The following is a 27,517-nucleotide window of genomic DNA, read 5'->3' on the forward strand; positions in this document are numbered from 1 at the left end:
GGATACTTGTTGTCTGAAGCCACTTGGGTGAAATCTAGTGATGTGAAAGCTGACAGACTCATCAAAAGGTTTTATAAGAAACACCCTAACAAACCAAGAGATAGCCCCTAACATATGCTTTTGTTTACGCTACAGGGTCTATCCTTTTTGTAAGGGAGGCCAGATGTCAATGCTGCTAACATCGGATGTTCTTGCTTTGATAATGCCTGTATCTTCATATAAGATACAGCCATTTTCTTTAACCTGTGTGTTACTTTTAGAGTTAGAATTAGATGATGCTGGGGGAGGAAGAATGTATGGGGATTAGTTAGACATAATAACATAGCAGTAGAGCATTTTTCAAGGCTGTTTGAAATAAGAGATGATAAGAGATGGCGGGTTAGGGAACTGGAAGAAAGGTCTGCCTTTCAAACTAATTGGAGAATGTGATTTATGACTGTAAATGAGAGGAGGAAACGGGGAGGGGAATTCAGATTTCAGCTTCGACTATGTACATGCTGATGCCATGCAACTTGAATAAAGATTCCTTAAGGTAAACAATGCTTTGAAGTTCTTTGAAGAGTTTCATCTGTCGGAACCATGACAGACTAAACCTGGCACCTCAATTTTCTTTAATGCCAGAACCAAAAACATCCAGCTTCAATCAATATACCAGCTTCTCTGCAATTACAACATAGGATACACAGTAATAGGGTTGGAAGGGACCTTAGAGGTCTTCTAGTCCAACCCCCTGCTCAAGCAGGAGACCTTATACATTTCAGAGAAGTGGCTGTCCAGGCTCTTCTTAAAAGCCTCCAGTGATGAAGCATCCACAATTCCTAGTGGCAAGTTAACTGTTCCCTGTGTCTGGAAAATTGTCCTTAATTCTAGGTTGATTCTCTGATAATCTTCCACCCATTACTTCTTATCTTGCCCTCAGGTACTCTGGAGAATAAGTCAACCCCCTCTTCTCTGTGAGAGCCCCTCAAGTACTGGAAGACTGCTATCAGGTTTCCCCGATTCCTTCTCTTCATTAGAACAGACATACCTACGGTGTGTCCTTCAATTGTTTATCAAATGGTTTAGCTTAACATCTTTGTTGCTCTTCTCTGCACTCTTTCTAGAGCCTCAGCATCTTTTTTTGTATCTTGCTGACCAGAAATGGATGCAATATTTCAATCATGATCTTATTGACTCTATACATCCACTTCACGTGATCTTGATACTATCCCTCTATTAATGCAGCCTAGGATTGCATTGGCTTTTTTGGTAGCTGTAGCATACTGCTGGCTCATTTAAGTAATTGTCCACTAGGACTCCAAGATCCCTCTCACAGTTACCACCTGTTGAGCCAGGTACCACCTATACCATTCCTGTGCATTTGGTTTTCCTTGCCTAAGTGTAAAACCTTACTTTTCTCACTACTGAATTGCATTTTATTGTGTTCAGGTCTGTCAAGATCCTTCTGGTTCTTGAGTATCATCTGAAGCAGGGGTGTCAAACTGCCGGCCCACGGGCCAGACACATCACAAAGAAACCGTGCCTACCCCATCGCTGTCAATGGGGAAAAAGTTCTGAGACATTGCACGACGTCACGTGACGTCACAAGGTTGACATGTATGATCTAAAGTGTTAGCTATTCCTCCCAGCTTGGTGTTGTCTGCAAATTTGATGAGCTCCTCTTCTATCCCCTCATCTAAATTGTTTAAGAAGGAGATATTTCCTGATAGCAAGAATAATTAACCAATAGAATGGCTTGCCTCCAGAAGCTGTGGATGATCCTTCACTGGAGATTGGACAGCCACAGAAACACAAGTTAAGATAGGCAAGAAAATGGTAAGTGAGCACCTGTCCACCGTAGATGAGTTCAAATCACCAGGACCAGATAGACTACATGCCAAGGTTCTGAAGGAACTGGCAGATGTGATTTCAGAACCACTATCTTTCAAAGATCCTGGAACACTAGGGAACTCCCAGAGGACTGGAAAAGAGTTGCTGTAGTTCCCATCTTCAAAAAAGGGGAAAAAATGGATCCAGGAAACTACAGACCTATCAGCCTGACCTCAATACCTGGGAAGATTCTGGAAAAGATAATCAAGCAACGAACAAAGTCATTACAAAAGCCAACATGGGTTTGTCAAAAAAAAAAAGATCATGCCAGACAAATCTTATTGCATTCTTTGACCAAGTGACAAAATTTGTGGACCAGAGGAATGCTGTGGATATAATTTACTTGGACTTCAGTAAGGCATTTGATAAAGTAGATCACAACCTACTACTTGATAAGATAGAAAAATGTGGGTTAGACATCATCACCACCAGATGGATTCATTACCTGGCTGACCAGCCGTACTCAGCAAGTGGTACTCAATGGAACTGTATCTAATGGAGGGAAGTGTGTAGCAGGGTGCCCCAGGACTCTGTTCTGGGCCCAGTGCTCTTCAACATCTTCATCAATGATTTGGATGAGGGGATAGATGGGGAACTCATCAAATTTGCAGACAACACCAAGCTGGCAGGAATAGCCAACACTCCAGAAGATAGGCTTAAGGACAGACTTGAACATTGGGCGCTATCTAACAAAATGAAATTCAATGGTAAAACAAGTAAGGTTCTACATTTAGGCAAGAAAAACCAAATGCACAGGTATAGTATAGGTGGTACTTTGCTCAATAGTAGCAACTGTGATAGGGATCTTGGAGTCTTAGTGGACAATCATTTAAATATGAGCCAGCTGTGTGCTGCAACTGCCAAATAACCCAACACAGTGCTAGGCTGCATTAGCAGACGGATACAATCAAGATCACGTGAAGTGTTAATACCACTTTACAATACCTTGGTAAGGCCACACTTGAAATACTGCATCCAGTTTTGGTCACCACAATGCAAAAAAGATTTTGAGACTCTAGAAAGAGTACAGAGAAGAGCAGCAAAGATGATTAGGGGGCTGGAGGCTAAAACATATAAGGAACAGTTGCTGGAATTGTGTATGTCTAGAATAATGAAGAGAAGGGTGAGGGGTGACATGATAGCAGTGTTCCAATATCTCAGGGGTTGCCACAAAGAAGAGGGAGTCAAGCTATTCTTCAAAGCACCTGAAAGCAGGACCAGAAGCAATGGATGGAAACTAATCAAGGAGAGAAGCAACCTAGAACTTCCTGACAGTTAGAGCAATTAACCAGTGGAACAACCTGCCTCCAGAAGCTGTGAATGCTCCAACACTGGAAGTTTTTAAGAAGAGACTGGACAGCCATTTATCTGAAATGGTATAGGGTTTCCTGCCTGAGCAGGGTAGTGGACTAGATGGCCTCCAAGGTCCCTTCCAACTTTATTATTATTATTATTAACCACTTGTCTGAAATGATATAGGGGTCTCCTGTTTGAGCAGGGTTTGTACTAGATGATCTCCAAGGCACCTTCCAACTCTGTTCTTCTGTGTGTTTTTCTAGAGCGGCAACTCTGACATGCTTTGAGTTAACTTTTCTTCCCAGTGCCTCATGCAGGAGGTCTCTCAACTGTGCCAGCTGGCAAAGGAGGGGCTACTACCACCAAGGTCAATTTCAAAGCCCATAGCTGCAGAGACTCCCTTTAAGGACATAAGTACCTGGAGAAGGTAGGACCAAATATTTGGGGTTTCTGAAAGCAACAGTTGCCTTAAGCTTTGCAGAACTTCAAGGCACCCAAAATTCAGGCATTAAGAGCTGCCAAATCCCTCCCAGCCCCAATCATTTTTGGGGAGCCATCTGGGCTCAGGCCTTGCAAGAGTTGAGAACAGAAACGTCCATGTAAGCCTGCTGTACCTCTGCCCCACCTCCTAGGTGAAATAAACTTTCTGCCTTTAGCTCAAATATGTGTGGGGGGGGGGCTGTCCTGTCACCTATGTTGTGGAATCCCTTGGGTTACAAAACATTGGTTGTTTCACCCTCTGCACTTTTCTGACAATGATAAAGTTTCCTTTGGCAATGCGATGAACCTGGTGCTCCTCATCCTCCTCACTGTTGACTTTATTAGCTATGCCTGCTAACTTGCAAAACATTGATTGCTTCTATTGTTCTTGACAGTTCTTCTCTGGACACAAAGCAAATTGTATGTAACAGATGGAGTACCCTCAAGGTACAAGGGCCTGCTCCTCAGGAGTTAAGATTTGTCCCAAGCAATTAAAATTCAGGCACAAAAGCCATCAGAAAGGATTGCCCAGGTGTGAATAGTCCTGGCCCAGTCAAAGGGCAACTGAAATATTTATTTATTTATTTATTTATTTTTATATACCGCCCTTCTCCCGAATATGGACGGTAGCATTCCCAAAATCTTAGCATATTTGTTCCCAACAGCCTCTTCAACCGGAAATCTGGTAGAGCCGAACAGTCAAGAGACAGGGCAGGTTGGTTTGCTGAACAGGAAGCCACAAGCATCCTGTTCAAAGATGCCTTCCCCCAAAGCCGCAGAGGGAAACACTCAGTAAATGTTGCTTATTTTTAGCACCATTCCTGAAGAAAAGGCTCTGCCTCCTCAGTTGGCCTTCGTCTTGCAGGCTAGAGGAGGACCTCCCACTCTCCATCCTGGGGAAGAAGATCTGGGCCAGAGCGTAAAGAATCCTAAGTCCCCACTTCAGTTAAGCCCCTGCAGTGAGAAACTTCCAAGCGAGCCTTAAGAAGGCAGATTCAACATGTCCGCAAGCAGGAGAAAAATCCTGCAAGGTGTGGGGGAATTTACTTCAGGTTCCACAACACCATCGTTCGTAGCTCTTATTTTGCTTTGCAAAGCCAGAACCCACTTTTTAAAAAAAATATATATGAGTTTTATAAGAATAAAAGGGGGAAAAGAACATTAAAGAAGTGACTTCCATTCTTTATTGAAATTACAAGTTTATTCTTTCTCCTCCCTCTTTGAAGTTATATTAAAGTCTCCTTGTCTCCATATTCAACCCTTTTCCATCAACAGATCCAAAAATCTCAAACCTATTTTTTCAATTTTCAGCAAACAGTCCATAAATTTTCCAGACTTTTATTATTATTTTATTTTATTTATTTATTAATTCCATTTATATCCCGCCCTTCTCCGAAGACTCAGGGCGGCTTACAAGCTTAGCAGTAGCCTTCATTCTATGTATATGCCTGCTTATTAGGGCTTTCACACACACCCCCAAGCGGCATTATTACAAAGTCAGCTTATTGCCCCCAACAATCTGGGTCCTCATTTTACCTACCTCGGAAGGATGGAAGGCTGAGTCAACCTTGAGCCTGGTGGGATGCGAACCTGCACTAATTGCAGGCAGCTGGTGTTACTTAAGGAGGCATTAGCCCACTGCTCCACCAAGGCTCTTATAAAAGTACTTGTTTTGGCCCTGGTCAGTTTTATCATTCCTGCAAATCCTGCCCTCTCATGGTCCATTCATCCCTTGTATTTCAATACTTTTTCTCCTGCGTATGGTAGCCTTACTGTAGTACCTTATACAAAACCAGTCCTTCCTGGGTCTTTTCTAAATGCCAAAAAACCCCAGTTCTGGTTTCATCTGATCTGAGCCCACTTTGGATGGCCCCCCTCACTAGAAGTGAGCACCTGGCAGGACTGGTCCTCTACATCGGTCAACCCCAAGGGCTGAAAGTGACACTTCACCCTTCATGTCCCTCTGGAAGCTCTGCTATTTCTGCTCCTGCCTGGCTTGCAATAAAAGGCTTTCAGCTGCCACCCCTTCTCTCCCTTCTTTGCTTCGGGAGATAGTGCTGCTGCTCACAGATGTTTTGAGCCAGAGATTACAAGCCAGAGAGAAACACAGAACAGTTTGAGAAAGCCAACCATCACATTTTGCTAATGCATTTCCTCGAATCACAACAAACTGAGGATTGGCAATCATTGTTTATTGAATTCAACTGTAATTGGAGCCTGCACAGTATACTAGGCCTTAAGCCATGGCTTAAAAGCCACTGCAATATGGTGCCACTATTCTACAGTGGATGTACCACAATCAGCTGAATGAACCATAAACTATGATTGATAATCATTGAATAGATTCATGTAATATCCCAGGTTACAGCTAAACAAACCACATTATAACTTAATGTAATAATTAAGGTCTGTGAAATAACAGGCACCTCTGACTCCCCTCCCAAATGACATAATCGAACTGCCAGAAAATGAAAATTTGCAGAAATCAAACATGTTACACATAAGCTGTTGCAGGAACAACTGCATTAAATCCATTACAGGCAGAAAGATTATATTTCCAAACAAAGCCCATCTCTATATGATCTCCATTGCTTCAGTGCACCTTCAGGAGTTGGAAGTTACTTCCTTGGGATCCCTGTGCAGCAAATCCAGGTTGGACAAGATTCCTCTCTCTCTTTGTTTAAGAGCTCAGTGTGAGGTGGGGGGGGCTTAACATCTCACAGGGAGCTTGCCTGGGCAGAGGAACTAGAACCTGAGTCTCTTCAGCACCTGAACCATCACTTACACCAGGGGTGTCAAACTGCCAGCTGGCGGGCTGAATGCATCATCCCAAAACCGCGCCCACCCCACTGCTGGCAATGGAGAAAAAGCTCCAATACACTGCGCGACGTCACATGATGTTGCGAGTTTGACATGTCTGACTTACACTAAAGAGGTGACCAGAGGCCAGGATTTCACCATTGCTTAAGCCCTTCCTTCACTTGGCCTCACCTCCAGTGAAAGTCTGCGTCGGTAGGCATATCTGGGGTGCAAGACTTCCTCTTCCCCAAAATAACACTACTAGGGTGAGTCCGGTTTTCAAAACGTCCATGACTCCTCTGTGAAGCCTACAGTAGGCAGGCAGAGTCAGAACTGGTTGTGTTAAAAGGAGCTGGATAAGAGGCTTCCCCGAGATGACCATTTCTGGCCAAAGATATTTCTGGAGCAGACCTCATTGTCTGGGCAGGCCCAGTGACCCAACCATCACTTTTGTGAGCAATCGGCTCATTTCTTGGCAGTTACTCAGCCAACATGATGAGCCATTGCAGGATCAGATGTGCCCCACCCAGTTCCTGGTCTTTGCTGGGTGGAATTTTTAAGACTGTCCCAAGAGTCTTTACATGATTGTGCCTGTCTTGAAAACTTCCTTTTTTGATCAAACTACTTTACAACTGTTATTGTCAGATTAGAAAACATGGAAAGAAGGAAAGGAGGCCTGTGGTAAGAGATATTAGTCTGCCCTTGGATATCAAAATAGTTCTTGAATGGTGAAAAATCTTCGGCAGCACAAGTGTTTCTCACAAACCATGTTTGCAAGCATGTGGGGTTCAAAATACATGCAAAATAAAAAATATACAAGCTACATTTTGGTTTAGTGTGTTGCACAAACCAAACTATTGTTTGACTCCATCTTTCTGCCGTAATTGTGTTTCAGGTAGCACATACTGCATTCTTCTGCATGTTTTCAGAGCTGACCAGTCTCTACGGGATGCTCACATTTTCCACAACCTTAAAACTGTTAAATGATTGATTGGCAAGGATCACCTCCCCACCAGATCCCCTCAGCCAGAACATTTGCAGTTTCCTCTTAGCCCAATTCCTGGAATGAGCCGCGCAATCGCAGCTCTCTCTGAGCAGCTGCCAGGTGCAAGGCCAGCATCCCAGAGGATTACCTGAGCTACAAAAATCCAGATGAGCACCAGATGGCACAAATAATTATCATTACCCCTATTTTGTTACTACCATCTAGTGACCAATGGGTTTCTGCTGTGTATGAATCCCTCCTCCCCCATGTCTTAGTGCCTCCTATTTTTTCTTGTCACTGACTCAGCCTTCCACCCTCCCAAGGTCAGTAAAATGAGGACCCAGAGGCTGACTCTGTGAACCGCGAGGGCTGCAAAGTACTGTGAAGCGGTATATAAGAATAAGTGCTATTGCTATCACAACTAATGTTCCAGAACAAGGGGAAGCACAAAACAGTGTAATAATTCCTTGAGCTCTTTCAGCTTGTTGTTGCAAAGCATTAATAAAGATGACAGTTCAAAAAATAATTTCTGAATAGGATCCAGAGCAGAAATCTGCCCCTCCCTTTGGCCCTGTATATAATTTAAAAATTGAAAATTCTCTTCAGAAATATATGCTTTCTTTAGAGCAGGAACACTTCTCTGCTTAGTTGCAAATACAGAACCCAATTCTGCATAACGCTTTGGTTGCAGATTGGCCTAACACTAGAAAAATGTGGGAAAACTAGAAAACAGAAATTATCATCATTTTTATCTTGGGCTGGCAGCTTTCAAACTTTCAGACCAGTGATGTAAAAGAAAATGCACTCTTACTGGAGCGTTGGAATAAGCTGACAGGTTGCAAAGCACAGAGCAACTAGATGGCTTTCTGCCTCCCTTTGCTGCCATCTAGTAGACATCTGACACTTTTGTAAATCGCATGTTATTCCCGACAGTCCTTTGCTAGCTTGGAGGCAGCCGCCCAAACCAGCAGGCTTTTTCTTTTGAATATGTTTTGGTCTGAGAACTAACTCCAGCCAGCTGGGGCTGTGCCTCGGAGGAAGTGAGGAAGAACCTGCACTTTGCCTCCTGGGGGTGGGGGGGGGGGGGAGACGCAAGGCAGTCTGTGTCTGAAAGCCACTATTGTCCTCCCTTTTCCATTCAGGACCTTCCCCAACATGACTAACTGGCCAGAAAGTCAGGCTGACCTGCACAAAAGCCGGGCTAGTTCCCCATTTCCTTTGCTTCCCTTGGCTGCAAAACTCTTGGGCTCCCCCACCCCCCTGCCCTGCACCATCTGCTCTCCAGAGATGGGTGAGGCTTCTCAAAGGCTCTGTGGCCCCAGAAGGAGCCAGAGATGGGAAACGCCACTCACAGGTGATGACTAGAGAAGCAAGGAAATCCAGCCAGGCTGCTGTCTGTCATCTGCTGTTGCAAATCTGAGACTACATGCAAAGTCATGTAGACGTGTGTCCAGCCTACAAGGGTCTTGGGGCTCTCCAGGACCAGAATGGGACAACTTGCCACAGCCAACTCACTGCACGACAATGCAACAATTCAATTATTTAAAGTAATTTTAAAAACTATTTTAATTTTTATTAATATTTCATTTTCTCCCTCTTTTGGCATCCTTTCTTTAATGATTGATTCTATTCCACTATTTCTTTGATATTAGTGTAACTCTTGTCCCAGGACAAGTTGTCCCGGGGCGAGTTGGCCAGGGTGAGTTGTCATAGAGCAGGGCTTTTCAACCAGTGGTACAGGTACCACCTGTGGTACATTGGCACCTGGCAGGTGGTACGGGACCATCCTAGAAAAGTGGTAGCGGGGGAGGGGAATCAGCTGAACCAGTGGCAGCACCGCACAAGCCTGAGCAAGAGACGGCTGGAACTGCAGGGCTGTCAGGGCTCAGCGGAAGCGCCAGGATCAGTGCCAGGATCCAGCTGGAGCTCAGCGCTGGTCCTGCCGCTTCTGAGCCCAGTAAAAGTGCTAATCAGCTGGAATGTTGCAGCATCTCCAGGGTCTTGTGATTTACATTCAGACGCTTGGCAACTGATTCATATTTATGACGGTCACAGTGTCCCAGGGTCATGTGAAGTGACCAAAACCTGCTGCAACCACCCAGCAGGGGGGGGGGGATAAAAACCACCACACCACACCACCCCCACTGCCAATCCTCAACAGAAATGCTCACAGCAATGAAAACCTTGGACAGGAGGAAGAGTGCCGCCGGGCGGGCAGGCAGGTGTCTTGCTCAGCTGTGGCTTGGGGGGAACTTTTCTCAGTGCCATTGTAACTTCAAACAGTCACTAAGCAAACTGTTGTAAGTCGAGGACTACCTGTACTTCATTTTTTTTCTTTTTTTTGGTCAAGTTTTTGACACATTGCTAGGCGACTGGTGGTACTCGGAAGTTGCCATATCCTAAAAGTGGCACAATGGGTGAAAAGGTTGAAAAGCGCTGCTCTAGAGCCCCCCAGGACATAGAAATCCTGGCAGGAAGAGGAAGACTCGATCTCCTGCTGATTAGGAGAACATGGCTGGCAATTTAAGGAGCCAGAGCTGAAACAGTCTGGTGAAGCTGTGCAGCTCCTGGGTCAAGCACAGCATCCAAAAGCCAAAACCTGAACTTAAGGAGCAAATAACTTCACTGATCTCAGGGGACTTTTTAGGAGTGAGCAAATTTGGCAATCACTAAAGCAGAATTAGGTGTCTTTTCTCTTCCAGGTACTGAGAAGTAGTTTTTGTGCACAACCATTATCTGGATTCAGATTGTATCAAACTATTATTAAACAATTTGCATGCCGAACATGCAAACTGCAGTTTTAAAGCAACAATGTTAGCCCTACAATAAAACACTTCCTGTAGAAAGCCTCAATGCCAAGAGTGACATGAACACGAGGGCCAGCCACCAAGAGGCTCCTTTCCTCAGCTTTGCCTAACAGTAAAACTTATCCTTGAAGCGGGGAGGAGGGGGGGGAGAAAAACCTTGTGGTATTATCATTGCTGCACATTTTTACCCCTCCTTCAGAGTTTAGCCCTTCCTAGAGGTGAACAGCTGAACAGTCATCCTTAAAAGCAACCTGGAGGAAAACAAACTCAACCATCATTATGACGGCAAACCACATGAATTGTTTTGATGTCTCCTCATCTTCAGAATCACGGGCTTGATATCAATAGGAGGCAGAAACTGAAGGAGACTCACCATCTTTCTATAGCAGACATGTCAAACACAAGGCCTGGGGGCCGGATGCGGCCCGCAAAGTGTTTTCATGTGGCCCACGAAGCCATCCTGGAAACAGTGAGGGAATGGCCCCCACTGCTTTGGCCCTGGCCCAGAGACCCTCCTTCTGCCAGAGACCCTCAGATCTGTCCCACTCCTGCCCAGGCCCCCATAGACACCCTTGATGCAAACGATGTAGAGCTGGCCACGCCCACCCAGTAGGCCACACCCACTATGGCCATGCCCACCCAGTAGGCCACGCCCACCCTGGTTATACCCACCCGGCCCCCTGAGGGCAACCGCAATGCTGATGCGGCCCTCCATGAAATTGAGTTTGACACCCCTGTTCTATAGCCTCTCCAGAAAAGGCTGCAGGGAGGCGGGGAGTCCCATAATGCCACCACAAACCCTGGGAAGCCCAAAGGGCAGATGCCTGTTCTGAAGAGAAGACCCGAAGTCCATCTGTCCGTTCCCCCACCACCACCCCGCTTCTGGAGAGGCAGATCAGCCCCTGGCCACTTTTCCCAAAGGAGACCAGGTGCGGCAAAGCACAGCATAGGGCTCCCCTTGATCCACAGTGCCCCCCCCCAGCAGGATTCAGCCATCCAGCTGAAGCAAATTGAAAAGAGCTGCCCCCCCCTTGCAGAAGGGCAAGTATGCCCAGGTTCAAGGCTTCCAAGAGGCCTGCTTACCAGGAGGCCTCTTGGGAACCCCACAAGAGCCATTAGAGGCTTTCAGCAGGACGAAGGCACTGGAAAAGAGAGCTGCTCGCTTGCTAAGCCCTAGTGAAGAGAGAGGGTGGGGGCTTCAGAAATGGGAGGGGAGGCACTTCCTGTTATTAAAACCATCTGCTAAGCTCATACCAATTTTTGTTCTGTCAACTTTCTGCCTTAACCTGGTTGGTTGGTTGGTTTTAGTGTTCTGGTCTTTTCAACGCTGCATTTTTGGTTTCTGCTCTTTTTCATCGCATTGGTCTATTTTTATGCAGAAAGCTCCTTATTCCAAGGCTGTCTGTAAAGGAAAAGGAGGACCTTATCAACGCGCCTTGGTTTGGCCAATGCTGTGAAGAGTCTGAGGTGGCAGCCCTGGACCTGAAGGTCCTTGGGGGGGGCACCCTTCTCCTGACCAGGTGCGGGCAGGAGGGGCCGCTGCGTTTCTAGCCTCTACGGAAACACAAGGAAGGGCAAGCCCAGCGCCCAGCTCCGGAAAGCCTCCTTCCTCCTCTCACTGCCGCCCCTGCCCACAAGGGCTTCCTGCCCTCGAGCAGGGCGGCCTCCGGGAGAAGCCCTGCGGTGCGGGAGGGGGGCGCTGGAGTTTGGTGGCCCCGCTGTACCCCAATACTAGAGGCCCCTAGACTGTTTGCCACCCAGCGCCTATTAACGGGGGCCAATCCCGCCTCTGCTCCAGGCACCGCAGGCGAGACGCGCCCAGGGCCGTCCCGGGGAGCAGCGCCCGCCGGCCAGCCCAGCCGGGAGAAGACGCCTGCGAGCTCGCCTCCCCAACGCGCGGCCGCTTCCTTGCGCGGAGACGGGCAGGGCGGGCAGTTGCGCGGGGCCCAGCCGAGCCGGCCAAATAAGGCGCTCTCCGAGCCGGCCCGGCCGGGAAGGGCGCGAAACGACGTCAGCCGGAGAAGGAAGCTCTGAGTCACCCTTCCCGCCCAAAGTGCTGCCCCCGCCGCCAGGCGCAGATGCGCGGCTCGCTTCCTTTGGGCAGCCGCCGCTGCGCTTCCTGGCCCCGGACGGGGAGGGCGCAAAGCGGGAGAGGCTGGGCTCCGGGGCCTTCCTGGGCCGGGGGGGGGTTGCAGAACTTGGCAGAAGTGTGTGTTGGGGAGGGGGCGCTCAGCCATTCCTTTGCAGAACTTTATCCTGGCAGATTCAAGCTCGCCGAGTTCTTTGAGCGAAAAAGGTTCAAAATTCCGGCTGGTCAAAAAATGCTAAATCCGACGTTGTGATTATTCCAAGTTGGAATAAACGCAGTTGTTACCAGCTTCATGGACCCAGATTCTAAAGCATGATCCTTCCCACAATTTGAATTAAATGCCAATATGCAAATTTTAAACCTCAACCAACCTCAGATGCAAGAGAGCTGAGAACACAGGGACTCATGGCATGGGAAAAAACAGTTAGTTAAACCTAACCCTAATCCACCATCCACACGGGCATTGGTGAGCAATTGGAAACTCCAATATTAATAGAGGGTTGCTCACAAAAAATATCTACCAAATATATACAGATACGAAGGGACCAACCTCTTTTTTTTAAAAAAAATAATGAGTTCATGTCCAAATAACTTAATTATATGGAACAAAATAGAGAAAATAGTTTCAGTTTTAACTGAATCCGCCAAGCTAACCATCCTCCTAGGAAAAGGCACAAGGTATTCCCAGGGCAGGAAGCACACTCTCTACTGGCCGTCATAACCACTTGATTGAAGCCCCACCGTTTTTTATGAGTCACAGCTGCCATCTTGACGCTTTTGACTCCACCCTGCAAAAGAGCCCTTGTGGCATACAGGTTGTCCTCTACTTACAACGGTTCATTTAGTGACTGTTCAAAGTTGCAATGGCACTGAAGTGACATATGACCGTTTTTCACACTTATGACTGTTGCAGCATCCCTGTGGTCACGTGATCAAATTGGCAACTTACTCATATGATGGTCGCAGTGTCCCGGGTTATATGATCCTCTTTTGCAACTTCCTTACAAGCAAAGTTGATTGGAAAGAAGCCAGATTCACCACCTTGTTCCTAACTTACCAACTGCAGTGTTTTACTTAATAAATGTGGCAAGAAAGGTGGTAAAATGGGACAAAACTCACTTAACTACTGTCTCACTTAGCAAAAGAAATTTTGGGCTCAATTATAGTTGTAAGTCAAGAACTACCTGTATTAGCCTGGTCTGTGCAAGGAATTATGAGGGCAGCCTTGTGAATTTACAACGCTGCAGTATATTGTGAGCAAGGCTTCACTGAAAAAAATTGAACTTCAACTTTTTAAAAAAGGAAGCATTTGAAAGCTGCTCAGATATGACAGTTAAGATAGTTTTGCTACTCTCAGCAATTTGGAAATAGGAGCTGGTGGGTCCACCCAGTTCAGCTGGGAGTTTCCAAACATGTTGCCAGCCTCCTCCCCCCCCCTGCCAGTTCAAGCTATTAAATGCTTAGGATTTTACTGCTTTTCAACATCACTCTCCAACTTCCTAATCAGTCCTATCTGGTGCCAGGTAGAAAAATTTCCTGCCTCTTCTAGACCAGCTCTTGTTCCAGCAGAGAAAGTATTTGCTATTGAAATTCCTTTCAAAGCAAGTGAGAAGAAACCCCCATTGGGTGGATGGGTGGTGGGTGTTACACCTATTTAGTGAGCAGGTGACCCAGCAGCAACACCTTGCCCATTGTGATAGGGAGATGGCTGTGGTCTCCTGGGCTTCTCTCACTTCCATCCATCCATCCATCTCAAGAACAAATCTCAGGGGAGTGACATCTCCATCTCCATCTCTCTCTCTCTCTCTCTCTCTCTCTCTCACACACACACACACACACACACACACACAGAGGGGGGGGTGGGGTGGGGGGGCCCTTTCTCAGAGCTAAGGCAGCGCCCAGGCCTTCAAGAGTTTGGGGAATTTTCATTTCTGGAAAAACTTGGAGGAAGATCCACTCAGTTTTTCGCCTCTGGTAGTTACTACACCAGTGACTGAAACCAGCTTCACTGGCAAATAAATAAATAAGGCTCCATTAAAGGCACACTTCATAATGCGCCACCATCCCTACAACCTTCAGCACCACTTGGGGAGAAATGCCTTTGCACAAGGACACAGAACCCGCGAGACAACCTAGTGCAACTGTGGCGAACATCCTTCGCTTCATTTGGCTTGGCTGCATTGTCACAACCCCTTCAATTCCCTGCAGCAGCTTTTCCAGCCCGCCCCATCTCTCTGGGCCCAAGGACCAAGGCAGCCCACCAGCAGCACCTGGCAAGAGAGGAGAGGCCTCTAATCCAGTATTTATTAACAGGCTGTAAACAAACAGGGTTGCGCCAAGATATTTAGGAGGTGTTTGATCTGCCATTTTTAATAGATTGGATAATACTTTATACTGTGTTCTGCTTAAATTGTTTTGTCCTTCAAAGAGCAAGCATTTCTGTGAAGAATATTTTGAATATTTTCCTGGGGGGGGGGTTGTGACCTGTTCCCTAAAAATCACCATCCCAATTTGCAGAATTTGGGATGGAAAGGCTCAAAAAACCCCATAGTCTTAAAATAGGCAATTGTATTTAATTAGCCAAATCAAAATCTTTCAAATACCCCACAAAAAGGAAAAAAAATCCTGCCCTCACGCTTGGGCAGTGCACGCTCCCCGCCCCCGCCTGACCTTGAAGAGGGCAGTCTTGGCCTTGCTCTGAGTGCTGGTGGCCCTCGCTAGTCATGAATGCGAAGGGGAGGCATACAAATTGAAGTAATAAACAATCAAAGCTTCTAAAAACAGTAACAATCGCTCTTAACTGTTAGTTTTCATCCAATTTTACTCAGAGGGCAACTTCAGGGAACTGGTGAATATTTAAGTTCTGGATTTTATCAAAAGTTTGTTTCTAGCTGTTTGATTCAACGGGACAAATCAATGACCCAAGGGGGCTGCACCCGGAGTGGATCTCTCGCAAGTGCTGCACCTGGGTCAGAATCCAGTCACCACAGCCGGGAGGCTTCTCAGCTCATCCTTGGGCTCCAGGCCAATTCATGAGGAACAAGGGAGAACCGGCCCATCTCTTCAGTTTAGCCAATGAAAGGTTAGGAACCTGCAGACATGTCAAACTCGCGACGTCACGCACGGTTTGGCCATTGCCAGCAATGGGGTGGGCGTGGCTTCCACGGTTTGACACCCCTGCTAAAGGCTGAACTCCAAAGAATAGAAAAAGAAACTAAATCTGATTTAAACATACTGTAAGTAAATTAACTAATAACAAAATTAAAAGTCAGTTTGGTGTAATGATTAAAGCACAAGGCTAGAAACTAGGGGACTGTAAGTTCTAGTCCCATATTTAACACAAAGCCAACTGGGTCATCGTGGTCCAGTCCCTTTATCTCAGCCCTAGAAAGCAGGCAATGGCAATCCACTTTTGAAAAATCTTGCCAAAAAAATCTGCAAGGACTTGTCTAGGCAGTCTCTGAGGTCAGACACAACTGAACGCAAGTAAACTTGATTACTTTCCATTTATTTAGCAATTTCCCCTTCTTATGGTGAAAACTGCAGGACTGCAGCAATTTCTGGAGGGATTCAAGGGGCTCCAAACCCATTTTGGAGAGGGGAGGCTGTGTTTTATGCAACTATGGGGAAAATCATCGAGAGGGAACAACAGTTCAGAGATCTTCACCAACATCTAACATATGCTAGACATCCCAAGAGAGCCATGTTAAGTAATAAAACACAAAAAGCTGAAATCCTTTTTAATAAAAACCAAGCAGCTCTTGGTGTTACAATAAAAGAGGAAATGTACTTGTTGTGCTGTGGGCAATATCCTGCAAGGGAAGGATATTGGTGAAGTGGTTACACTAGAACTCAGGAGGCCCAGCAAGCAAAGAGGTTCCAGCTCTCTTCATGAAAAATCAGAAATAGAGAAAGTTCTTCCTTGCTCGGGCAAATCGTTTGTAAAACAAATGAACAGGGCAAAGAGGAAGAAGATGGGAAAGGTTGTTTGTTAAGGTCCTCCGAAGTTGAATTTAATTATAGAAAATTCACCTATGAAAAACCTTAGTGAATGTACTTTTCTATCTTCTTCTTTTCCCAGTTTTTTTCTTGGTAATCATAGCAACACAACAGAATGCTTAGTAAATTGGTGGAGGAAGCATAAAAAAGAGCAGGTCTTTGGTAAAAATGTAATAAAATGGCATAAATAAAAGGAACATCTTGTTTCTGGCAGCAGCTACTAAACTGCTTCCAAGACATGAAATAGTAGAATATGAAAGGCAGCAGACAGAACAGTTCATATATTCCTTTTTGCCATAATTACTCAGTTTTTTTTCCCTTAAAAGGGAAGATGTTGTTCCCAACCAACTTTATAACCACAACCCATTCAGCTCATTGACTGTACCATTTTAAAAGGTAAAGCACATCAATTCCTAAGTATTTCTAACACTGCACCGTATATAATGTTCTTCCAAAGTCTTAAATTGAAAGCAAGCCATCCTGAATATTTTTTTCACTTTTTTTGAACAGAAGCCTGACCCATCCAAGACCCCCTTTGTCCCTGGATTTTACTGCCAAATGAAATGGCCCAGGCAGCTTTCAAGAAACAGTCTAGCAGTGAATTGAGCCCAGAAAAGATGTGTTAACCAGCAGCAATCTTACAGCATCTATGTGGGCATGATCTCACTGCGATTCCATTCACGGCTAGCAACTTTCTTGGGTACGTTTCATGCATAAATGTACTGTAGCAGCCCAACTACTATTCAACAAAGGCAAAATTATTGCCAAATTTTGTAAATGTGCTCCCCAGCTTTCGTCTGAAAACTGCCATGGGGCACTGCTAGGAAGCCCCCCATGGGTGCTGTTCCAGAGGAGACTTCCAGAGGAGTTGCGGTTCTCATCACAGACTGAATACCAGCCCTGAGCCAGATTTCCTTACAGAAATATGAATTTCCCAACTTGTCTGGCTTTAATTTCAGCTTGTTCACCCTCATCCCGTATACTACTGAACTGAAGCAACATCTGAGGCCAATCTGCTCAGGGTTAATGACAAAAAGCAATACAACTACTATGATTGAAATACTGATGAAAACTCACAGCAAAGCTTCAGCTGATTTCTTTGGCATTGCTAGCAAATAAGGGAACAAGATGGAGCCCCACAGGGCACCCCAGGCTAATGGCCATGCTGACAAACAAGGAAATCTACACCTTTCACTCATTGGCATATAATAAATAATCAACCGCTGCCAGAGTAACAGATCCACGCTCCAATCTTCCTGGCATAAGTCAGGAGACTCAGTCCCACATCCTAACCAAATGCAGGGCTGAAATAGATCAACTAACTCTAAATAAAACTAGGATACATTTCTCAAGAGGTCTTCACCAACTTGATCTTCCTGGCCAAGAATGAAATATTTGAGGCTGGTCAATAATTCCAGGAGTCATGCAATTCCAGCAGTCAAATCCTGATATTTATTTATTTATTTATTTTATTTAATTTCTATACCGCCCTTCTCCCGAAGGACTCAGGGCGGTGTACAGGGCAATACAATAAAAATACAATATACAAAAGTTAAAAAAAAATACTGCAGCCCAAATCCAATAAATTAGTACAATAATATTTAAAATACCCCAAACCCATCAGACCAGGCCGGCTTGTTCAAATAAGAATGTTTTTAGGTCACGTCGGAAGGAGCGAAGGTCGGGAGCCATCTGGAGCTCAACCGGTAAACGGACTCATGAAGGACTCTTTATTTTACTGGGCCAATTTGGAGTTTTTAAGTAATGTTATCATAACTTGGCTCTTTTAAGCAATAAAGACAAAGCCTACAAATATAAGGTAAAGGTAAAGGTTCCCCCGCACATGTGTGCTAGTCGTTTCCAACTCTAGGGGCCGGTGGTCATCTCCGTTTCAAAGCCGAAGAGCCAGCGCTTGTCCGAGGGCGTCTCCGTGGTCATGTGGCCGGCATGACTAGACGCCAAAGGCTTCAACAGCCATCAACTGCTTATTTCTGCGCTTTGCATGCCAGAGAGGTCAGGAAATGAGGTCCCACATATAATTTGAAAAAAGTTGCACATTCCTGTGTAATCTCTGAGAAGATAAGGACCTGAGTCATCAACTCCTTCAGATTGCCAGAAGCCTCACTAATACCCTGAGGCTGATGGAGAGTTTGGATGGCTCTCAGATCTATAAACTCTTCCCATAGTGTAATTTTAATGTGACAAAAAGAGATTATTAAATGAAGAATCACATGAACAATTAATTCAAATTAATTTAAATTAAAACAAATTAATTCAAAAACATTCAGGTTTTCTCTTGGAACAGGACCCCCTTTGTGCCAGTCACTTCCTCTCTAAGCCCAGCCCACCTCACAGGGTTGTTGTGGAGAAAATAGGATGAAGAGGTATTAGGTATGTTTGCCACCTTGAGTTAATTATAAAAATAATAAAGGTGGGTTTAACAAAAATAAAAAGAATCTAAGACTTAATCTTGCATCCAAGATAGGCAGCTCTAGAAATTGAACAACATAAAAAATAAATAATACCCAAGTACAGAATTCTGCCTGTCAAAAGGGGAACGTCTTAGATCAGACATGTCAAACTCGCGACGTCATGTGACGTTGCACAATGTATCGGAAGAGTTTTGCCATTGCCAGCAATGGGGTGGGCGTGGCTTCCAGATGATGAGTCCGGCCCGCGGGCAGGCAGTTTGACACCCCTGTCTTAGATCATCAGGGTAATTCTGGCACACTTAAAACAAGAATGCTACTCAGGCTCACTGAAGACATGCTTTTGCCCTAAGAAGGCTAAGCAGGCATTCTTAGTTTATCATTTACGGTAATTGCAAACAGTGGGACAGTCTTTCTCAATCTTGGCAACTTTAAAGTGTGTAGAATTCAGCTCCCAGAATTCCTTAGTCAGCATGGCTGAATCGCTTCGACTCCCAGAATTTCCTAGCCGGCCATTCAGCCATGTAAATTAAGTAACTAATCAATTCCAAGAATTCTGGCTTTAATTTTTTTATATAAAATTAGATCAGATAAAATAGTATTTATCCATTATCACTGGAAGCCAGGACAGCTGACCCAGACATTGTGTGAATTTGAGGTTTTCATCTGGTGCACAAGTCCTCTGGCCCAGAAGGCATGGCTGCAGATGACCTCTGCCTTAAGGACTCCAGCTAGGAATTTGGTTCAGAAGCCTCATGGATTTGTTCCCTAAATCCACCTTCAAGCTATGAACTCACAGCTGTAGATAGTTTCAAATGTACCCAATGTCTGAAAAGCTGAGTGTGGATTGCTTGTTGATGGCCCCAGGCCAGGGGGAGGGAGGAGGCGCAGAAGGTGGGCCTCTGAAGGGAACAGGAAGAGAGGGGAGGGGGGCTTGTTACAACATCCGCCTTCTCAAGAGAAGGTCTGCAAACCTCACAGTGGTGCTAGCCTGGCATGTCAAAAAAGCCCTCCTGCCTAGGAACAAAGAAGCCTTTTGGTTTCTTTCTTTCTAAAAATGGCAGGGCTTTTTTTAAAAAAAGCTGAAGAGATGAAAGCTGCAGCTCCATCTCATTTCAAAGGTTATACCACTCAAGTATCAAATACCCATCCCTTTAAAGGAGCTATTGTACAATCTAAGGAACAAGGAGTTAGAGAATCAAACTGATCTTTTGCCAGCAGTGGGAGGGGGGAATCCATTCACAATACCCTTAGTATTTTAAGGAAGCTGTGCGTGGCATTTCCCCCACCCCCATCTACACCACTTTGAAAAACATTCTCCTCTGTTGTGAGCTAATCAAACTAGTCTCCTATTTTGTTTCTTGAACTTTTCAGCTAGAAAATAAGCCAAGATTGTCCTTTCTTCTCTTAAAGTCTTCCTGTTTTTCCTCAAAAGGCAGTCAAGTACAGACTTGACACTCAAGATTTAACAAACCTAACCTTTCTTAGCAAGTCAATCTCAGACAAGGCTCTTCAGCACCTCTGAACTAATTTACCAGCTCCAAAATAACATGTTCTCAGCAGAGGGAAGATCTGCAATGATTTCAGTTCAAAACTCTTTTTCCAAAGCTAATAGTCAGAAAGATACAGCTTATTACAGCTTACATCAGCTGTGTGTATTTCAGCACATCACAGGGAAAACACTGAAATTCAATTTTGAAAGGTACAAGAACACAAGATACGGAAGCTCTCCGAAGCCATTGGCCCTGATCCAACGTAAGGCAGCAAAACCAGGCCAAGCACAAGTGATTAGCAAACCTGGGATATCCCATCAGTCCCCCAAGCCAAGGTGCCCCATGCCACAGGCACACACCCCCAGTCTCCAGAGGCACTGAGCCACATGCTGCTCCCCATGCCATGCACCCCCCCAACTGTAGCTGTGAGCTCTGCCTTGCTCCTGCTTGGAATCAACAGGTTCTCCTGGAGGGCTAAATCTCTACATCATCTGACTTATTTTTAACTTAAAAGAATATTAGAAAACAACAAAAGTTAATAGGCCAACCTCCAAGGGTAGCAGCCCCTTTGGCATTCTTCAAAAATAAACATGGCTCCATTGGGGAGGGTGCCAACCAATCCCATGCAAGATGCATGTAAGGCAGGTGAGCAAGCTTCCCAGAAGGGATGGCACAGAGCATCCTCAAGCACTGCTGCCATCTGCTAAAGGACCAGTTGGTAAACAGCTGCACCCACAGCAGCCATTGAACCAGTGATTTTTCAAAAGTTCAAAGCTCTCCAGCCATAAGTTACCTTACCATGAAACTAGTGTTTGGGTCCCTAAACTGGAACCTCAGTCCCTCAGCAGCCTGCCCTGACCTCTAACTTTCCACAGGGGTCCAACTAGAATTGTTATCAACATCAGGAGTCCCTGGTGCTCACATCTTGCAATGGTATGTCAGAATGACTTTGGGGAAGAAACACACAGAGATATTACCTAGGAGTGGCCAGACAAGAGGGCACAACCTGTGGCTGGGTAGTGGGTGGACAACAGGCTTAGAATGAACCCTCCCTAAGTTCTCAAGCTGCAGAATTGTACTTTCAGATTTGTAAGATTCTGTTAATGTAGCTTCACCATAAACTAGAATTAATCTTATCTGGTCGTGTTCCCTGTCTGGTTGATCTGATAATGCTGACACATCCAGACAAAAACTTCAAGGGAATTGCTTCTGCTTCAGATTTGGGGATTCCGTGATACTGGACTGCAGATCCTTTAGACCGGACCACAGCCTTGTCCAGACTCAGGGCCACATCTGGTCCTTAGGCTGTCCCTGTCTGGCCCATGGGAGATCACTTGGAAATTAAAAATCAAATGTAAGTAACAGTACATTGCTTTTGTTTTGAAGGCAACTATTTTTCAATTTACGCATGTGCACACTTGATACTTACACACCTCCAGTTCTATTGGTTCAGCCCTCCACAACAGTCCCAGTTTTTCATGTGGCCCCTTGGGAAAATTAACTAACACACATCCCCCCCCCACCCGCCTTAGATCAACTATTGCTACTACTGAGAGTACAGTAGGTGCAGGTTTTACTTCTCTGCAAATGAGGACAGGACAAGGATTTCCAAAGACATTTGATACTATTAGAAATGAGCCGGCCTTGCAACTCTTCCACCAATCTTCTTGTGCATGAGGACAACAGGAAAACACTCAGGCCTGGCAGCAAGAAGGTCCACCTTTCCTCCTTGGGGTCTCCCAATCAGATCAAGGGGAGTTCAGACACTAATTGCTGGGAAAGGCCTCTGGCGGAAATCCCTAAGTGCTCAGACTATATGCCCAAAGGAATCATCCGGCCTTTCCCCAGCAAGGCAAGGGTGATGGGAGAAAGGAATGCCAGTAGTGGCCTTGAGCTACTGAAAGTCAAGAGATAAACCTAGGAAACAAATAAATAAATGCACCCAAAGCCACTGGCCAGACACTAGGCAAGCAGGTCTTGCTGGCTGGGGAATTCTAGGAGCTGAAGTCCCTACAGCTTAAAGTTGCCAAGGTTGAGAAACTGGCAGGGACGGTGAGCGTCTTTATAAAAACCACGCAGCCTCGACCCCGACCACCACACGCGCCGGGGCCCGCCTGGCCTGAGGAACGGCAGAAGTGGGGGGGGGGCGCCAGCGCCCTGAAGGGACCAATTGCCTTTTAGTCAACGGGGGAGGGGGCGCAGGAGGGGGGTCGAGCCTGCCGGAGCGCCTCCTTTGCTGCCTTTTCCGCGTGGACACCTCTGGACTTCACGTGGGCAAATGGCCCCCGCGGGAAATTCGGCCCTAGCTAAAACGCTCGCCCGCAGCCGAGCCGCCGCCCCTCCGTCTGAAGAGCGGGAAAGCTCCGGCGGGGCTCTGCCCTCCTCCGCCTCTCGGCAGGCCCGGCATCCTCCCGCCGGCCGCAGCGCAGCCGGCGATGCTCCGCGGGGCCTTCCTCCCGCGGCCGCCTGCCCGCCCCAGGATCGAGGGGGAGGCCGGCCGGGAGCGGGGTCCGGAGAGGCACGGTCGCCTCGCCCTTTCCACGGGGCGGGAGCCAGGCCCGCTTTCCCACGGGCGCAACACCGGCAACCCGCGGCTCGGCCCGGCCGCTGCCGACTCGTCACCCAAGCACGGCGGTTCCCGCCCAGCCACCGGCGCGCACCCCGCCCCGGCCACGCGGCCCCCGGGGACTTCCCCGAAGACGCCGAGGAGGAGGAAGGCGGGTCTGCGGGAAAGCTGCCGCGCCCCCCCCCGGCCGCACCCACCGCGCCTCCCTTCGCGCCCGATGGCAGCCCGGATCCCCGACCCGAGTGCCACGGCCGGCCCCGAGATCAACGGGCCAGCCCCGCCCAGTGCCGCCTCGGCCCCGGCTGCCTCGCCCCGCGCGGCCGGGCCTCCCGCGGGAGTTTCCGCCGCGCCGGGCGTTCTCCTCCTGGCACAGCGGGCGAGGCTGCCGGTAGCGCCGCCAGGGACGGCCCCGCCTGGCTTCCAGGCCGAGGGGCGCCCTAGCTCCCAAGCGGGCGTGGGCGGAAGCGTCGAGCGCGTGTGCGGAGGGACCGCGGGACGCCCGCCAGGAGCGCTGGGCTCGGCCCTTTCCCGCGCACAAGGCCCCCGATCACGGTCAGGGCGACGGCGGGAGGGGCGGCGCAGTGAAGGTCCGCGGCCGGTAGGAGGGGAGGCCTCCGTGGGCGCTCCCCACCCTCCCCAGACGCCCTTCCGCCCCCGCGCGCACCGGGGAAGGGTCGCGAGGCGCCGCCGAAGCAGAAGAGGCGCCTCCAACCCGCGCCCTCCCCTCCCTGGCCCCGCGTACCGTTTTCGGCATCGTGCCGGCGGGCTGGGCGTCCGGGGCTGCAGGCGTCTGGGCTGGGAGCTTCGCTGGGCGGCAGGAGCGACTCGTCGGCAGGCTAAGAGCTTCGGCCAAGCGCGCCGCCTTTATTCGGGGCCGGCGCTCTGGAGCCCCCGCCCCGACGCGCCTGCCACTCTCCCGCCCTTCTCGGGCGGGCCTTGCCCTCCCCGCCTCGGGGCTTCCCCGGCCTGGCGCCCCCTCGGCGAAGGCCCCCCGGCGCACGCCCGGAGAGGGGTAGCGGGCGCTCCGGCAGCCCCGGCAGGGAGAGGCCCGGGAGCATCTCGTGCGCGGCCAACAGAAGATGGAGGCGCGCCGGTTTTGCTCTGCCGCTTTTCTCCCTGGTGGGCGGGCGGGCTGGCCCCGTCTTCCTGCTTTTTTGAAGCGAAGACCGGCCCTTGGTCGTGTGAAAGGCAACTCCAGTGTCAACCCCCGGGCAGTGCAGCAACCCTCCAACCCACGTCCTCACCCCAGCCCCAGATCAGCACAACCAACAAGGGGCCACTGAACTGGAGGCCTCTAAATCAGCTGTTGAAAGACGACCCTTTGAAAGAATTCTTTCAAAGAGCTTGCAGAAGGACCGGCCACATCGTGGTGGTGTGCAGAGCTCGCCAGAGAGACAGGCCACCCAAACACCAGTCAGAAGAACCAACTAGGAAAGGTACTGGGGCCTTGGGTCCAGTCAGTGTGGGGTTCTTCAAGAGCCGGAGAAGCGTTTATCGCACCGGGGCTCATCGTCCCCTTAAGCCTAAACTTCAGCTCTCAGTAGAGCTACAAGGAATTCCATGCAAAATGGAATTGGACTCCGGCTCAGTGATCTCAATCATCTCACATGACACATTCAACCTTGTGTGCAGAGGCAGCAACCAGTGGGCTAAACGAAGACCTTCAGATATTATTTTAACAGTTTTTCAGAATGCTCAGGTTAAAGTTAAGGGTGAAGCCACCTTATTGGTGAAATTTAAAGGGTTTTTGGGGCACCTGGATGTCATAGTAGTAGAGAGCCAAAGAACAAGTCTTATAGGACTTGATTGGTTTGAGGCTTTGGGCATTCAAATAACAGGCATTAACCGGACACAGACAGCAGACCTCAAGGCTGTTTGTGAGGAATTCGCGGATGTTTTCGAGTCAAAACTGGGAACTTATACTGGGTTACCAATTTCCTTTAAATTAGATCCTAACGTTGTACCGATAAGGGTTAAGCCTCGCAGAGTTCCTTTCGCCTTAAAACACAAAATCGATTCTGAAATCGATAAATTAGTAGAGCAGAGTGTATTACAGCCTGTTGATGGGGGGGAGTGGGAAACTCCTATTGTCACCCCACTAAAGCCCAACGGGGAGGTTCGCATTTGCGCAGACTACAAATGCACATTAAATAAAGCCTTAAATCAACATGCATACCTGGTCCCGATAGCCATATTCTAGCCTCTTTGCAAGGGGTAACCATTTTTGCTAAACTTTATTTAGCGTAGGCGAACCAGCCGAATCTCAGTGACCGCTGTGCCTACTCTGCTAAACAGTCACTCTGGTGTGGGCCAACCTGGAGAGGCCAGCCAGAGCAATTCAACTTCCCTGGACACCGGAGCACAAGGGGACATGGGTCTACCCAGCCCATCGGGTAAGCTGGTAGACCACAAAGTGACTGGAACTCCAAGGCGTTCCTCCAGACCATACAAACCCCCAGCATATCTTACAGACTATGTTGTAAAATAAAGTGATGTGTAATGTATGACATTGTACCACTACCTACAGAAATTGGGGGTAAATTGTAACTGCTGGCAAGCATGTTCATTGAGATGTTGTTTTATCTCTTTGTAGTTATACTGCATTGACAAGTTATTCTTTAATCTCTTTGTAGTCCACTCTTCAAGGCACGTCTGTAAAGGTCGCGTAATGTCTTTCTAACTACCTTGGCTTAACAAAGCATCACATTTATTATTGTTTAGTATTATTTTAGTATTTGGGGTGTTGGGAGTGTTTGATAAGCCTTGACTATTGTCAAGGGTATTATAGCCTGATCTTAGGAGGAAGGGGTGTTATGTACTGGGCTTTTGGAATATCACCACGTGCATTGCTGGAGAACTAACGGTTCTCCAGCAACCCAGACAGGACGTCTCCGGTCCTGCAATTGGTCAACTTTGGGCGGCAAACATGGGTTCAATCCAATTGGTTGCTACCAGAGCGTCTGGCTATACAGTATATATATATATATATATATTTACCTCCAGATAAGATGGCCGCGGTCCGCGGCTGAGCTAGAGAATGTGGGAGAATGCAGTCGTTGTACAAGGCCAGACTGGTAGCCCAGGGTTTCGCTCAACGTTATCCTGAGGACTATACAACGACTCACCATTCGGCTTCTTTTTGATCCTGTAGACCCATCGAGTACCAATAACTTTCTTGTTTGCTGGAGGGCTTGCAGGCATAAACACTTGAAGTTTCTTTAGACTGTCCATTTCAGCCTGCATTGCCTCAAACCATTTATCTTGTTCTGATTCAGGAAGATGTTTGATCTGTGTGAACTTCTCAGGTGGAAGTGTAACATTACAAATCAAAGGTACAGGTGTTTTTGTTACTTGCCACGAACACCGTTTTGGAGGGATTCCCTTTGTGGTCCTCTTGGAACGTCTCGGGCCAACCGTCCGTTCTTCTTCCGTGTCGTCCTCGTCTTCATTGTCGCCAGCAGCAACATCGGCGGCTTGCGAAGACAGAACAGTAGGTTGAGAAGAACTCGTGGAAGGAACATTCTCCTGTGAATCTTGATCATCAGGTTGTGTGGCATCAGCAACATCATCTCTAGGAAAATAAACTCCAGGATCGTTAGAATGAATCCTGGACCAGTCAGCATCTTCCTCAAAAGTAGCAGATTGTGAAACCACAATAACATGATGAGAGTCAATGTATTTGCTCCATTTTGAATTATCATCAATGCCCATAAATCTAATCCTTTTTGCTGCAGGACCCCCTTTCTTTCTTTGGGCTAAAGGAATATTGACCATAGCATAGGAACCAAAAACATGGAGATGTGAGAGATCAGGCTTGTGTCCATACAACATGAAATAAGGGGTCTGATTTATCACACTACTCCAAGTACGGTTGATGATATGGCTAGCATATTTGATAGCTTCACCCCAGTATGGAAGACTGAGGTTAGCATCTTCAAGGAGGCAACGCATCATGGTTTGCAGAACCCCATTTCTGCGTTCTGCCACCCCATTTTCAGCTGGCATATAAGGAGCAGATGTCTGATGTACTATCCCATTCTCACGCATCCAGTCCTGGAAACGCTGGGACATGAATTCAGCACCACGATCACTCTGTATTCTGGCAATGTTGACCTCGAATTGGGTATAGACAAGACTAGCAAAGTCTTTAAAGATCTGAAAGGTCTCAGATTTTTCTTTCATAGGATATACATATCCATATCTAGAATAATTATCAACGATTGTCAAGAAATATCTTTTACCACCAAGTGTTGGTGCAAAAGGACCAACTATGTCAGTGTGTACCAAATCAAAAATGCGTGTTGACAGGCGTGTAGCGCGTTTTGGAATTGCTGCTGCCTTGGATTTGGCTTTCTTGCAGACAGCACAGTCCAAGAACACCTTACACCCCTTTAGATCCAAACCTCTTGCGAACTCTGGCATCTTCTTCAGAACACGGAAACTGGCATGACCCAATCTTCTGTGCCACTTATGGATACACCTGGAATGCAAAGGTTTACCTGTTAGTGAATTCTCAACATTAGCATTTTTATTAGGAACCCCAGGCTTGCTGTGGGCAACCTGTGTCTTTTTTGTATTTTTATCATTATTAGGAACCTTTGGAGTAGCAACAGGATCTCTCTCTGGGCCTGTGCTTTTTGGAACGTGTATACTTGCCTGCTCTTGCTGCTTAGGCTTTGGTTTTAAGTAATAAACACCACCAATC

At 47.3% G+C, this 27,517-nt stretch overlaps 1 protein-coding gene across 1 annotated transcript in view; it reads right to left on the reverse strand.

The window, feature by feature from the left end:
- Window positions 1-23,652, reverse strand: part of MSN (moesin) — a 92,909-nt gene extending 69,257 nt beyond the window's left edge. The window contains exon 1 of the mRNA XM_081336474.1: window positions 23,555-23,652. Coding sequence (XP_081192600.1) covers window positions 23,555-23,566 — 12 coding nt within the window. The 5' untranslated portion in view covers window positions 23,567-23,652. The remainder of the gene's footprint in view (window positions 1-23,554) is intronic.
- Window positions 23,653-27,517: the final 3,865 nt, after the last annotated feature.

The sequence above is a fragment of the Vipera berus genome, assembly GCF_964194415.1.
Source record: "Vipera berus genome assembly, chromosome: 11".
NCBI classification, from domain to species: domain Eukaryota; kingdom Metazoa; phylum Chordata; class Lepidosauria; order Squamata; family Viperidae; genus Vipera; species Vipera berus.